The 12,005-nt window shown below is 37.8% G+C and overlaps 4 protein-coding genes across 4 annotated transcripts; 3 read left to right on the top strand and 1 right to left on the bottom strand.

Moving 5' to 3' along the window:
- Positions 1 to 127: 127 nt before the first annotated feature.
- On the top strand, positions 128 to 3,748 carry RHIMIDRAFT_233837 (uncharacterized protein; the record flags this gene model as incomplete). Its single annotated transcript, XM_023608039.1, has 13 exons — positions 128 to 194; positions 240 to 286; positions 345 to 503; positions 558 to 657; positions 712 to 864; positions 918 to 976; positions 1,026 to 1,200; positions 1,254 to 1,397; positions 1,461 to 1,519; positions 1,583 to 1,722; positions 1,777 to 3,064; positions 3,121 to 3,551; positions 3,607 to 3,748. The coding sequence occupies 13 exons, from the start codon at positions 128 to 130 to the stop codon at positions 3,746 to 3,748; spliced, it is 2,964 nt and encodes a 987-aa protein (XP_023469943.1).
- Positions 3,749 to 3,981: 233 nt separating this feature from the next.
- On the top strand, positions 3,982 to 5,697 carry RHIMIDRAFT_197836 (isocitrate lyase and phosphorylmutase; the record flags this gene model as incomplete). Its single annotated transcript, XM_023606232.1, has 3 exons — positions 3,982 to 4,564; positions 4,620 to 5,432; positions 5,486 to 5,697. The coding sequence occupies 3 exons, from the start codon at positions 3,982 to 3,984 to the stop codon at positions 5,695 to 5,697; spliced, it is 1,608 nt and encodes a 535-aa protein (XP_023469944.1).
- A 645-nt stretch (positions 5,698 to 6,342) lies between these two features.
- Positions 6,343 to 7,223, top strand: RHIMIDRAFT_265507 (SRF-like protein). The gene is made up of 4 exons (XM_023611826.1): positions 6,343 to 6,579; positions 6,638 to 6,693; positions 6,743 to 6,989; positions 7,038 to 7,223. The coding sequence occupies exons 2-3, from the start codon at positions 6,640 to 6,642 to the stop codon at positions 6,956 to 6,958; spliced, it is 270 nt and encodes an 89-aa protein (XP_023469945.1). The 5' UTR covers positions 6,343 to 6,579; positions 6,638 to 6,639; the 3' UTR covers positions 6,959 to 6,989; positions 7,038 to 7,223.
- A 1,626-nt stretch (positions 7,224 to 8,849) lies between these two features.
- On the bottom strand, positions 8,850 to 10,329 carry RHIMIDRAFT_265508 (uncharacterized protein). The gene is made up of 3 exons (XM_023611827.1): positions 10,067 to 10,329; positions 9,248 to 10,007; positions 8,850 to 9,186 (listed from the first exon to the last, which is right to left on the bottom strand). The coding sequence occupies exons 1-3, from the start codon at positions 10,322 to 10,324 to the stop codon at positions 9,017 to 9,019; spliced, it is 1,188 nt and encodes a 395-aa protein (XP_023469946.1). The 5' UTR covers positions 10,325 to 10,329; the 3' UTR covers positions 8,850 to 9,016.
- Between the last annotated feature and the right edge of the window lie 1,676 nt (positions 10,330 to 12,005).

The following is a 12,005-nucleotide window of genomic DNA, read 5'->3' on the forward strand; positions in this document are numbered from 1 at the left end:
AACAGACTGTTTAAACTTATTGGTTGCCGACCTTTTGGGTTACGATGAAGGTCCGAACAAGCAAAATGTTTTAGTTTTGTTTTTTTTTGCTTGTTTTTTATTATTGTTCTGTATCCAACGATAAAACATGTCAGTACAGCTAAGACTATCTTCGCGTGTGCTGCAGAGGAATATTAGAAGCTATACTACAAAAGGTATGCCATGTTCCCTTTCATTTGCATACAACTCACAACATAAAGCTATTTTGACCCCCGGCCATAAATTACAAGGCTATGAAGTTCAACAGGTTCATTACATAAAGATCTTATGAAAATAACAGCTAAAAACATTTTTTTGTTCAATAGGTTCAACGAGTTCCTGAATTAGAGTTGACAGCTATCAGTTTAAAGCATGAAGCAACTGGGGCACAACACTTGCATATTGACAGAGATGACTCCAATAACGTATTTGCTGTTGGTTTTCATACACCTGTTCAAGATAGTACGGGTGTACCTCATATATTGGTAAACTATAAAAGAATAATACACAGAAAGAGAGGAATTAAGCATTCAATATAGGAACACACGACTTTATGTGGAAGTGAAAAGTATCCTGTGAGAGATCCTTTCTTTAAAATGTTAAATCGAAGCTTGGCTACATTCATGAATGCTTTTACAGGTATATATTTATATATGCTCTATATCATTATCACTCGACTAATTAATCTTTTAGCTAGTGACTATACAATCTATCCATTTGCTACGACAAATACAGTAGACTACGCTAACCTTCGAGATGTGTATATGGATGCTGTGTTCCATCCAAAATTGGATAGGTTAGACTTTAAACAGGAAGGTTGGAGACTAGAGCATCAGATACCGACAGGTAATAGAACATAGCAAAAAAAAAAATGCTGGGGACTTATGAAAAGGTTATAGATCCTAACACACCCATTCAGTTTAAAGGAGTCGTATATAACGAGATGAAAGGACAGACTGTAAGCTTTTTATATCAACAGGGTGTCAGGTCATTAATGCAGATATTAGTCAGACTCCAACTACTTGTTTTATTGCCGCGCAGAGCAAGCAATGCTTCCTGGCACAAATTATGAACACCTCAGCGGCGGTGACCCCAAATATATCACAGACCTCACGCACGAACAGTTGATCGACTTTCATAGAAAACATTATCATCCTAGCAATTCACGCTTTTACACATATGGTACATATTTATAAGTCAAGTAGATAAAAAAAAGGACCTAACCTTGAAAAAAGGCAACTTCCCTCTGGAGGAACACCTGAGAGCCATTGGAGAGAAGCTGAAAGGATTTGAAAAGACAAAAGTACCCACTGTCAATAAGAATGTATCTCCTTGGACTGCACCAAGACGTGTTGAGACAACTTGTGCCTTAGATCCAAGTAAGGATGTATACTTTTTATGCAGTTCAAAATGCTAACCACAGAGATAAATTACTCTTCTAGTGAGCCCAGCCGACAGACAAACAAAACTTTCCGTCTCTTTCCTTGCTAACCAAATATCGGTAGATAGAGAGAGGTTAACTATGACGAAATCAGTTTTTCTTACTATGCATATATATATTTAGGACCCCTTTGAAACGTTTTCAATGCGTGTACTGTCCTATCTTTTACTTGATGGTCATGCTTCACCTATGTATAAAGCATTGATTGACAGCAACCTGGGATCAGAGTTTTCAGCCAATACCGGTTATGATACTAGCGCAAGGTAAGCAGACGTGTGTAAGTAAACAAAGATTTACTTAGCCTTAATCTATTTCAGCACAAGCTATTTGTCTATTGGTTTACAAGGCGTCAAAAATGAAGATGTAGACAAAATAAACAACACGATCAAATCAGTTCTTCATCAAGTCAAGGAACAAGGGTTTGATCCCAAGCGTATTGAAGCAGCCATTCACCAGATGGAGCTCGGACAAAAACACAAGACTGCCGATTTTGGACTTGGTATTATGCACGGCATTACCTCTGGATGGTTTAACGGAGTACAGCCTATCGAGTTGCTGCAAGTAAATAAGAATCTTGACCGACTCAAGTCAGAGATCGAGAAGGGACGCTATTTTGAAAAGTTGATAGAAAAGTACTTGATTGATAATCCACACACGTTATACTTTGTCATGCGACCTGATGAGCAGTACTTTTCTCAGTTAGCTCAGGAAGAGGAACAGAGATTGAAAGAAAAAGTAGACCGCTTAACTGAGCAAGATAAGATTGAAATTGAAAAAGATGGAAAAGAGTTGCTGAAATCACAGGAACAAACAGAAGATTTGACCTGCTTACCCACCCTTCATCTAAGTGACATTTCGACAAAGACAAAGCATACCGTGCTGGAACACACTGGCATTTGTAATGCACCTGTTCAATGGAGAACTACGTCAACAAACGGCATTACATACTTTAGAGCCATTAGTTCACTCCCCTTATTCTCGGATGATTTGAAGATGTATTTGCCATTATTTTGCGATTCATTGCTGTCGTTGGGAACTAAAGATCAAACGATGGCAGAAATCGATGACGAAATTAGACTATATACAGGCGGATTAAAAGCAAGCACATCCATATCTACAAACCACTCTGACCTGGATCATCTTGAAGAAGGCATTGTATTAGCGGGCCACTGTCTGGACAGAAACATTGACAAGATGTACAGCATATTATCTAAACTCATACATGGCACTAATTTTGATAATGTTGAAAAGCTAAAGATCTTGATCAACAGCAATGCGTCATCCATGGTAAATTCGATTGCTGATGCCGGTCATATCTTTGCTCGTACATTCGCCAGTTCCTCTTTAACGCCTGGCATGCATAATACCGAGCTAATGAGTGGATTGACTCAGGTCAGATTTATGAATCAGTTGGCTCAAAAGGAGGACTTGTCTGAAGTAGTTGAAAAGTTGAAGCAAATTGCATCCATTGTGTTATCACAATCCTCATTAAGAATTGCTATTACTTGTGGTGAGGACGCTGTAGAACCTAATACAAAGTCGCTTGTGCGATTCATCGAAGGATTGCCTACGGACACCAAGAAACCTGATCCTAGTAGTGCAGTGGTAAAGCATTTAACAAGAAAAGATAAAGAGAGTACAGTTATTGATTTTTTTGGTAGAATATATTCAAACCCAATTATCCCAAGACGTTCTTCCCTCTACCCTTCCAAGTGAATTTTGCAGCACAAGTAATGAAAGGAGTGCCCTATACACATCAAGATGGGGCCAGCCTCCAAGTGTTATCCTCCCTTTTGACAACGCATTACTTACACAAAGAAATTAGAGAAAAGAATGGAGCCTATGGAGGAGGGGCTCGATATGGAGGATTGAACGGAATCTTTTCATTCTACTCATATAGAGATCCACGTACATTAGAAACCCTAGACACATTCAAGAAATCGATCGAGTGGATCAAACATCGTGAGTTCACAGACCAAGAACTTACCGAATCAAAACTATCTATATTCCAAGGAATTGATGCACCCTTGAGTGTATCAGAAGAAGGTATGCTCGAATTTGTACATGGCGTATCTGATGAAATGAGACAATGGTAAAAAAATAGAAGGTATCACAGAGACACAGACTTATTTTGCATTTCTATATAGGCGACGTGAGGCACTTTTGAACGTATCTCAAGATGATGTACATAGAGTAGCATATGAGTACCTTGAGAAACCTGGCTCTGTTGCACTCTTAGGAACACAACAACTAAACTTAAACGAGGAGTGGGCCGTAAGTCAATTATAACGCTGACAAATGATTTATTGGGAACTTAATTCACATGAGCTTGAATTCTCGCTTCGGTTTCTTAAATTTAAATAAAATCACATGCAGTCATCCTTCCGCAACCATTTTCCGAGTTACCCATCTGCTTACATATGATTCATTACACACACTTAAAGATTGATTTAATATAAATAGATGACATTTTCTTTTTCTTTTCCTTTTTTTTTTCTCTTCTTCTTTAATAAAACAAAAAAATGGCTATTGATCAAGAACAACAACTCTTCCTTGAAGAAGTAGAACAAGTAAAGAAATGGTGGGCATCACCACGCTTTGCTCACGTCAAGCGTCCTTATACTGCTGAAGCTATTGTATCCAAGCGTGGTTATTTCCCTATTTCTTATCGATCTGATGTTCAAGCCAAGAAGTTATGGAAGATCCTCCAAAATAACAAGGCTAATGGCACTACTTCCCACACCTTTGGTGCTCTTGATCCCGTTCAAGTCACTCAAATGGCTCCTCATCTTGATACTGTCTATGTCTCTGGTTGGCAATGTTCTTCAACTGCTTCTACCTCTAATGAGCCTGGTCCTGATCTTGCTGATTACCCTATGGACACTGTTCCCAACAAGGTCGAACACCTTTTCTTTGCCCAACTCTTCCATGACAGAAAGCAACGTGAAGCTCGTCTTGCAATGACTCCTGAAGAAAGAGCCAAGACTCCTTTTATTGACTATCTCCGTCCTATCATCGCTGATGGTGACACTGGTCATGGTGGTATCACTGCTGTGATGAAGCTTGCAAAGATGTTTGTTGAGCGTGGCGCTGCTGGTATGCACGGTAAGTATTCCTATTATGGTTAAAGTATTTCAAAAAGCTAATTGTTTGTTTACAGTTGAGGATCAATCCCCCTCCACAAAGAAGTGCGGCCATATGGCTGGTAAAGTCTTGGTTCCTATTGGAGAGCACATCAACCGCTTGGTGGCCATTCGTGTTCAATACGATATTATGGGCGTTGAGAATTTGATCGTTGCTCGTTCCGATGCGGAAGCTGCTACTTTAATCACCAGCAACATCGATACCCGTGATCACGAATTCATTGTTGGTACCACCAATCCAAACATCGGCGCTTTGGCTGCCGTCATGAACGAAGCTGAACGTTCTGGCAAGACTGGTGCTGCCCTCCAAGCTGTTGAAGATGAATGGATTGCTAAGGCTGGCCTTAAGCGTTACGGTACTGCTGTTGCTGATGAATTGATCAAGCTTGGCAAGAAGAAGGAAGCACAAGAATACCTTTCCAAGATCCACTTCAAGTCTAATGCAGAAGCTCGTGCAATTGCAAAGAATGAATATGGCATTGATATCTTTTGGGATTGGGATCTTCCCCGTGTCCGTGAAGGTCTTTATCGTTATGAAGGTGGTACTGAAGCAGCTACTTCTCGTGCTATTGCCTTTGCTCCATATGCTGATATGCTCTGGATGGAAACCAAGAAGCCCATCCTTGCTCAAGCCAAGCAATTCTCTGAAGGCGTCTTATCTGTTTATCCTGAGAAATTCTTATGCTACAACTTATCTCCCTCATTCAATTGGGATGCCGCTGGTTTGACTGATAACGACATGGGTACTTTTATTCAACAATTAGGTAAACTTGGCTTCGTCTGGCAATTTATTACTTTGGGTGGCCTTCATGCCAATGCCCTTGCTTCTGGTAAAGTATAAAAAAATGTCACATTTATGCAAATTACTAATGTTATAACGTAGCTACTTTTGCAAAGAGCTTCAAGGAACAAGGCATGCTTGGTTATGTATCCCAAGTTCAACGCAAGGAACGTGAACACAACGTTGATGTACTCCAACATCAAAAATGGTCAGGTGCAAACTATGTAGATGAACTTATCAAGGTTGTTACAGGTGGTGTAGCAGCCACAGCTGCTATGGGAAAGGGTGTCACTGAAGATCAATTCAAGGCTTAAATTATTGCATATAAATTATCATTTGTTTCTTTGTAAAATAAAATAGACACATCACATTATGTCACATCCACTTTTTTCTTTTTCCCCGCATTTTGACGAAAAGGCTAAAAGTTAAGGAGAAAGTGACATGCTTGCTATTTTTGGAAGGGGTCGTTCTCAACTGTGTGAAATCGGTATGCACGTGAATGGGTGTCATTGCAAACGATCATGTGACCTGTAAATAGTGGTATGCATAATGATTGCACATAGTTCTACATGCACAGTGGCATATATTACAATCTAATTATTCTAGCTTGCCTATTTTAGCCACGGTGAACCTTGAACACAACATGCCCAAAACTGATAGGTATTTGTCACAGTTGGAACTGTAGAACAACATTTATGTGTAAACAAGAACTTGTTTTTTTGCTCAGCCTTAATAAACACACTCAAAAACCAAATGGTTTCCTAGTAACAAACTCATAAAGGTATTTATTTATACTTTTCATCACCTTTTGTGCATTCGCTTTGTTCAATGTTTGTTTAAACGCTCTTACCACAATCATGTATTCAGTAAAAATGCATAATTCGCAATATAGCTGTTTATTTGTTATATAAATATCAATAAACATTATAATGTCGTGCTCTATGTTCAGTACTTTTCTTTTCTTTTAATAGTCAATCAAAGGAAGCAAGCAATGTTTGTAAATGTACTTATTCATGGACATCAACGTCCGCGCTATGTTCCTTTTCGATTTTATACACCATAAAAATATTACATCTCTATTAGCCAATCACAGTCCCTAGAAAATCATTTAGGAAATCTCAAGAACTTTTTTTTATAAACTTCTATTTCTAGGATTAAACACATAAAAAAATAGCTTCTCCGCGTTTTATTAATAGGTATAAGAATAAGCTATTTTTAAATACATGCACTACAATAGTTATTTATAAAATGTAGAAATGGGAAGGAAAAAGATCAAGATTCAAAAGATTCAAGATGAAAGAAACAGACAAGTAAAATAATGAGCATAATGAATAAGGGACATGTTATTCACATCATCAGGTCACATTCTTAAAACGAAAACAAGGTTTAATGAAGAAAGCCTATGAATTGAGTGTACTTTGTGATTGTGAAATCGCTTTACTCATTTTTAATACCAATGGAAAACTTGTTCAGTATGCTAGTACAGATATTGATCAAATATTAATGAAGTACACTGAAGTAAACATGGACAACATAAAGACTATCTACAATAACCTAACATATATTATAGTATAGTGACCCACATGAAAGCAAGTCAAACCTGGATGTAAGTTTAGCTGCGGATATTAGGATTGGTATTAAGATGATGATATAGTTTATGAACGGAGACGGGGATGTATGGGAAACACATGAGGATCATGAAACAGCAGATGAAGAAGGAGCAAATGACGTATCTAGGTCAAAAGAGGGATCATCTGTATCTGATAAGCATTATCATCAAACTTCACCACAGCCGCAATCACAGATAGCTCATCACACTCAACAACAACAGCAACAACAACCACAGTCTCCTAAACAGCATCCTCATCTTACTCATGTACCACAACAACAAGCAACTGTTTATCAGCCTCAACAGTTTCTCCCCGGAAGATATGTAGCGCCTGTAGGATATCCTCCTTCTCAGGCAGGAGCGATTTCAGGATATTATGACATTTACACCATGCAACCTCAACCAATGTATATGGTACAAGGTCAAGTTGCAACACCCTACGCAACTGTTGTATCAGCCCAACCTCCACAGCATACAAACCTCATGACTACATCAGTACCCACCAACGCCTCTTCAGCTCCACCGTCAATATCCCAAAGCCATTCAGGCCAGCACAAGCGACATCCAACAAATCTAAAGGTAGAAATTCCCAATGAAAAGACATCCGCCTTTTTACCCGCACCGCCTGTTCCACCTCCACCGCAGCCCTCTCTTTATTCTATCCCTCCTCCTTCTGCCCTTCCTTCACAGTTTGCTCAAAATATACCGTCACCCTCCACCTATTACCCAGAATTCTATCAACAAAACGAATTGCCCAGCCCACTTAATTTTTCAGCGACGCCCTTAGCAACAAGTACATTTCATTGGCCGTCAAGGGGCTCTATAAGTGCTCAGGGTGCTGCAGAATATAAACCGTCTCCTTTAGCAAAAAGGTAAATGTAATGACAAAAGCAAGAGGATGTAGCTAACTTTTTTATTTAGTGAGATAGCACGTAAACGGGCAAGTGATTCGGGAGATGAAGAAACTTTGGATGAAAATGCGAAAAAGATAAAGACATGATATGTACAAATCTCTGTTTAAGCCTTTAGTGTCAATATATATATATTTTATATTAGTGTATACAAACTTAGCTATGTATGATTTTCCCTTGTTTTTTTATGTTATTTGAGGTACATTTGTATATTTGCTATGAATTAAGAGCTTCTCAAGCCCCAGATTGTGTGCTTTTATGTGTGATGACATTGGGATGACTAATAAGCGCCCATCGAAGCTTCGAGGCATCTGTGAAAACCGCGTATTTCGTAAATTGGGTGATTATACTTCAATCAATATGATCAATGTTATCTTTCATCAAGATCAAAGTATATTCAAGCTTTCCTTTATAAAAATAGTCTCCAGATCCATGACTTTAGAACTTGCTGAACCTGCAAGTACCTTTTCGATGGTGAACCACTCTAAAAAGTAAGTATGCTTTGAATGTAGCTTTAATCTGAAACATAATTCATCCATACCAGATAAGCTTTAATTACTAGCTAAGCTCCTGGTATTAATAAAAAGACACTGCAGACGCTTTAGAGACAATATGCAACAGCTGTGAGAACTAGTTTTGACAATGGTGTAGAAGCAAAAACGACTACTAATATATCTGCCGTTCTGTGTCCGTTTGTCCCCGCGCTTCTTTGGAATTCGCCTGATGATCTTTTTTTTTTTCTGAAATTACCGTGCCATATCTCTTGCCTGTCAAACTTTAATTTTTGTCTCATATGCTCCCTATTCGGAATGTTGTCCATCCTATTCGATCACTTTTATACTGTTCACGGATTACGTAGTCATAATATATAACATTTCTTTATTTCTAAAATGACATCTTTTTAAAAAGAAAAATAATACGTCAATTCGAATTTTATGAGTAAAATATCCAGTGTATCTTAAGTTTGACATTTGCACAAACGTTCAGCATTAAAAAAAAAAAAACACATATCTTTTTATATATATGTATATATATCTTTTGCTTGCTTGCTTATGTGCATTAACAACCAAGGGTCAGGTATCGACTGTTTCACACACAGCCTGAGGATCGAACCTATTTTCTGTCTAAAGTAATAAATAGGCTTTGGAAAGCTTGATTATCCCAAGTCTCTGTTGTTGCCGTTGCTGTTGTTGATAACTGATTGGGCGCTGCATAAGGATCAACATTCTCTATGGAATATCCTGTTTCATTGAATGAGCTGAGCATTTCACATTGGCTGTAACCTAGATAATGATGACAACATATTACTAAACAATGTAATTTCTTTCTTTATCTTTACAATACCTTCTCTGTCTATACTTTGACGTAAGCGCGAAGACCCATGCATCATATATTGATCATTCATATAGGAGTGTGGATGTGTTTCTGGCACAGAAGTAGCTAGTCGATGCTGTGTTTGTGTTGGATAAGGTATAAAAGTACGATGTGCCTTTTTAGGCGACTTTTTGGGTGAGCGCGTCAACGTATTTGCTGTCCTACGATGGACAATAGCATTCGGCTGAGACACCTCGGTTGGTGGTTTATTTTGAGAATCAGGGTGATTGAATAACGAGTCGTACTCTTGCTTTAAACGGCCCATGAGTTCTGCTTTTCTGCCAGTAACAGACAAACCTCTTTCTCTCAAGAAATCCTTGAGCTCTGCAACCGTAATGTCATCAAAATTAACCTTTGAAAGTCTTTCATCCATCCTTTGGCGGCGACCTTCTATACTCGTACGTTTCCGCGGCATAGTGATAATTCTTTCAATTTGAACAGGCGAGGCTTTTGCGTTGTTGGGATGAGGTGAGGAAAGGGTATCACTGCTGGGATCGAAGCTGAGTTGAAGTGGAACAGACGAGGAACGCCTAGAATCTTCGTGGTCATGGTAGACTTGAGAATGGAATGGCTGTATAGAGTGAGATGTTGGGACATTTATAGGGTGCTGTGGCCATAGTTGATTAGTATTATAGTACTGGTGTGAAGGAGCGTGAATAAGCGGGTTAGATTCGGAAGATGAAGAAGATTCCGGAGAACGGGAGAAAATATCATTCGGTAGTGAAGCAGACTGTGTCATGTGAAAATATAATTAGCCAGTTGTTTGTATGTTATTTATATGCTGTTTACCATTGCAGGATAATGCATTGAAGTAAAGCCTTTTGGGGAATGAAAGCCAATTGAATCAACATAAGCAAAATCATGATTGATGTGATGATTCATAGGCATATCTAAAGGTTCTATTAAACTATTGTTTGCGAATTGATCGCTGAGTTGCGCAGTAGCACAATCAGGATTATCCTGTATGGCTTGAGCAGGGTCGAATGGACTGGTTAGAAGAGGAAGTGTATTCCCATTTGATAGTGTTGAGTCATGTTCATAGTACATTGTATAATAAAGAAACTGAGAAGAAAGAAGAAAAGATGTTATTGTTCAAGCAGGTTATTTTCTATGCCTTTGTTTAATTTCAAACTACGCCTATTTCCTTTTCTAGTACAGAACGTTCTAAAAGATGCGGATCTGAGCAATTATGTTTGCCATGTGGAGGAATGGACTTGGCAATCCTATTTTAGTAATTATCGGACATCCGTCTTATTTTAAGCTTTCCTTAATCATCATATTATGTATTATTAAACACTGATCAAGTAAGACCGCCTTAAATGGTGTTTAATTCGGCTGCGGATTATACTTTATGATATCATATAATATTATATATCACTTATCGTAAATATATAAGAGTGTTTCTACACTTTAGTATTACGCAAATCCGATGTCAGTAAAGCAGTGATATTTAAGCACCCAACGAGTTGAAAAAAAGGGCCAAGATCGGGGTTGGCAGGTGTCAAACAGAAACAAAATCCATGTCATGTGTAAAACAAGAAAGAGAGTTCCTTTTCATATAAATCGATCATTTGTTCCCTCGGAGGTAAGTAACTTAAATCAAAAAAGGAAATTCACATTTACCAAAAAATTTAAAAGATGTATAGCAAACTATCTATAATGACAAGAGTTAATATTCAAATCATGGAGTGTTTATCGTCGTCTTTAATAGCCAAGGTACTACTACAAAAAGAGCTAATCCCCAAAAAAGAAAAAGAAAAGGTATAATGGGAAGATTGAAATCTCTGTGTTTGAAAGTTAGTGATTACTTGTGAACGGGGACTCATTTATGCACATCAAGTCATTTGTAATTCTTTCTTTGATTGACCTTTATTGTAAAAACAATCAAAGGAATTGCATTTGAACATTTGAACTTGCTTTGGATGATCCTAATTATATCATTGCCAATACTCTTTTTTTTTTTTTCCCAATAAGCATTACTGTCAGATCTACTCTTTGGTTGTATGACAATCTACGCTGATCGAAATATTCGCTATTTTGGCAATTGGAAAGAGACAAATGTTGTTAATACAGAGTTTCTAGCTTGCTGTGTGGAGCAGAGACGCATTTTCGCTATACGACCGTAATAAGCCAGATAACGGACTGATATTCCATCTTTTGTTTCAATTCTTTGTACGCTGCGCTTCTTGCTAAGCTTGTATAGCATTGCCTTTTAGCACTACAACGTCTCACTTCAAGTGCCATGCTAGGATGCGCCAGAGTTGTAGTAAAAACTTGTTTTCTGGAGTATGTCAAAAACAAATTCTCGACTTCAGCCAAGTCAAATTCTTCCAAGCAAAGAAAGTCGAATTCTTTTTACTTGCAAATATGAAACAAGCTCTGAAGCCATCTGTTTAAATAGGGCAGATAGAATGTGTATTACTACAAATTTTCCTCTAGACTAAAAATAAACAGTAGATTTTCAAAGATATTTTATCTTTACTAATCTTTATAGAGTATTCTTAATACGCCATAGTTGATATGCAGTGGTTATTTATTACACTCTGAGCTACTGTTTTATTAAAAATAAATTTCAGAAAGAGGATAAAATTACGATGTGTATGAAAAAAAATAATTGGCGCATATTAAAAAAATATTTACGCAAAGGTTAAAAATAAAATACGTGCGAAGGAGACGACATGCAAGTGAGAGTAATAAGTACCAAAGAGAGAATATAAAGAATTATACA

The sequence above is a fragment of the Rhizopus microsporus genome (assembly GCF_002708625.1).
Source record: "Rhizopus microsporus ATCC 52813 unplaced genomic scaffold scaffold_2, whole genome shotgun sequence".
In the NCBI taxonomy this organism is placed as follows: domain Eukaryota; kingdom Fungi; phylum Mucoromycota; class Mucoromycetes; order Mucorales; family Rhizopodaceae; genus Rhizopus; species Rhizopus microsporus.

Coding starts and splice junctions, on each gene's coding strand:
- RHIMIDRAFT_265507 (XM_023611826.1), top strand. CDS start 6,640: ATGGGAAGGAAAAAGATCAAGATTCAAAAGATTCAAGATGAAAGAAAC. Junction 6,694..6,742: donor AAGATGAAAGAAACAGACAA/GTAAAATAATGA, acceptor TCACATCATCAG/GTCACATTCTTAAAACGAAA.
- RHIMIDRAFT_265508 (XM_023611827.1), bottom strand. CDS start 10,324: ATGTACTATGAACATGACTCAACACTATCAAATGGGAATACACTTCCT. Junction 10,008..10,066: donor CAATGCATTATCCTGCAATG/GTAAACAGCATA, acceptor CACATGACACAG/TCTGCTTCACTACCGAATGA. Junction 9,187..9,247: donor TCAAAGTATAGACAGAGAAG/GTATTGTAAAGA, acceptor ATCATTATCTAG/GTTACAGCCAATGTGAAATG.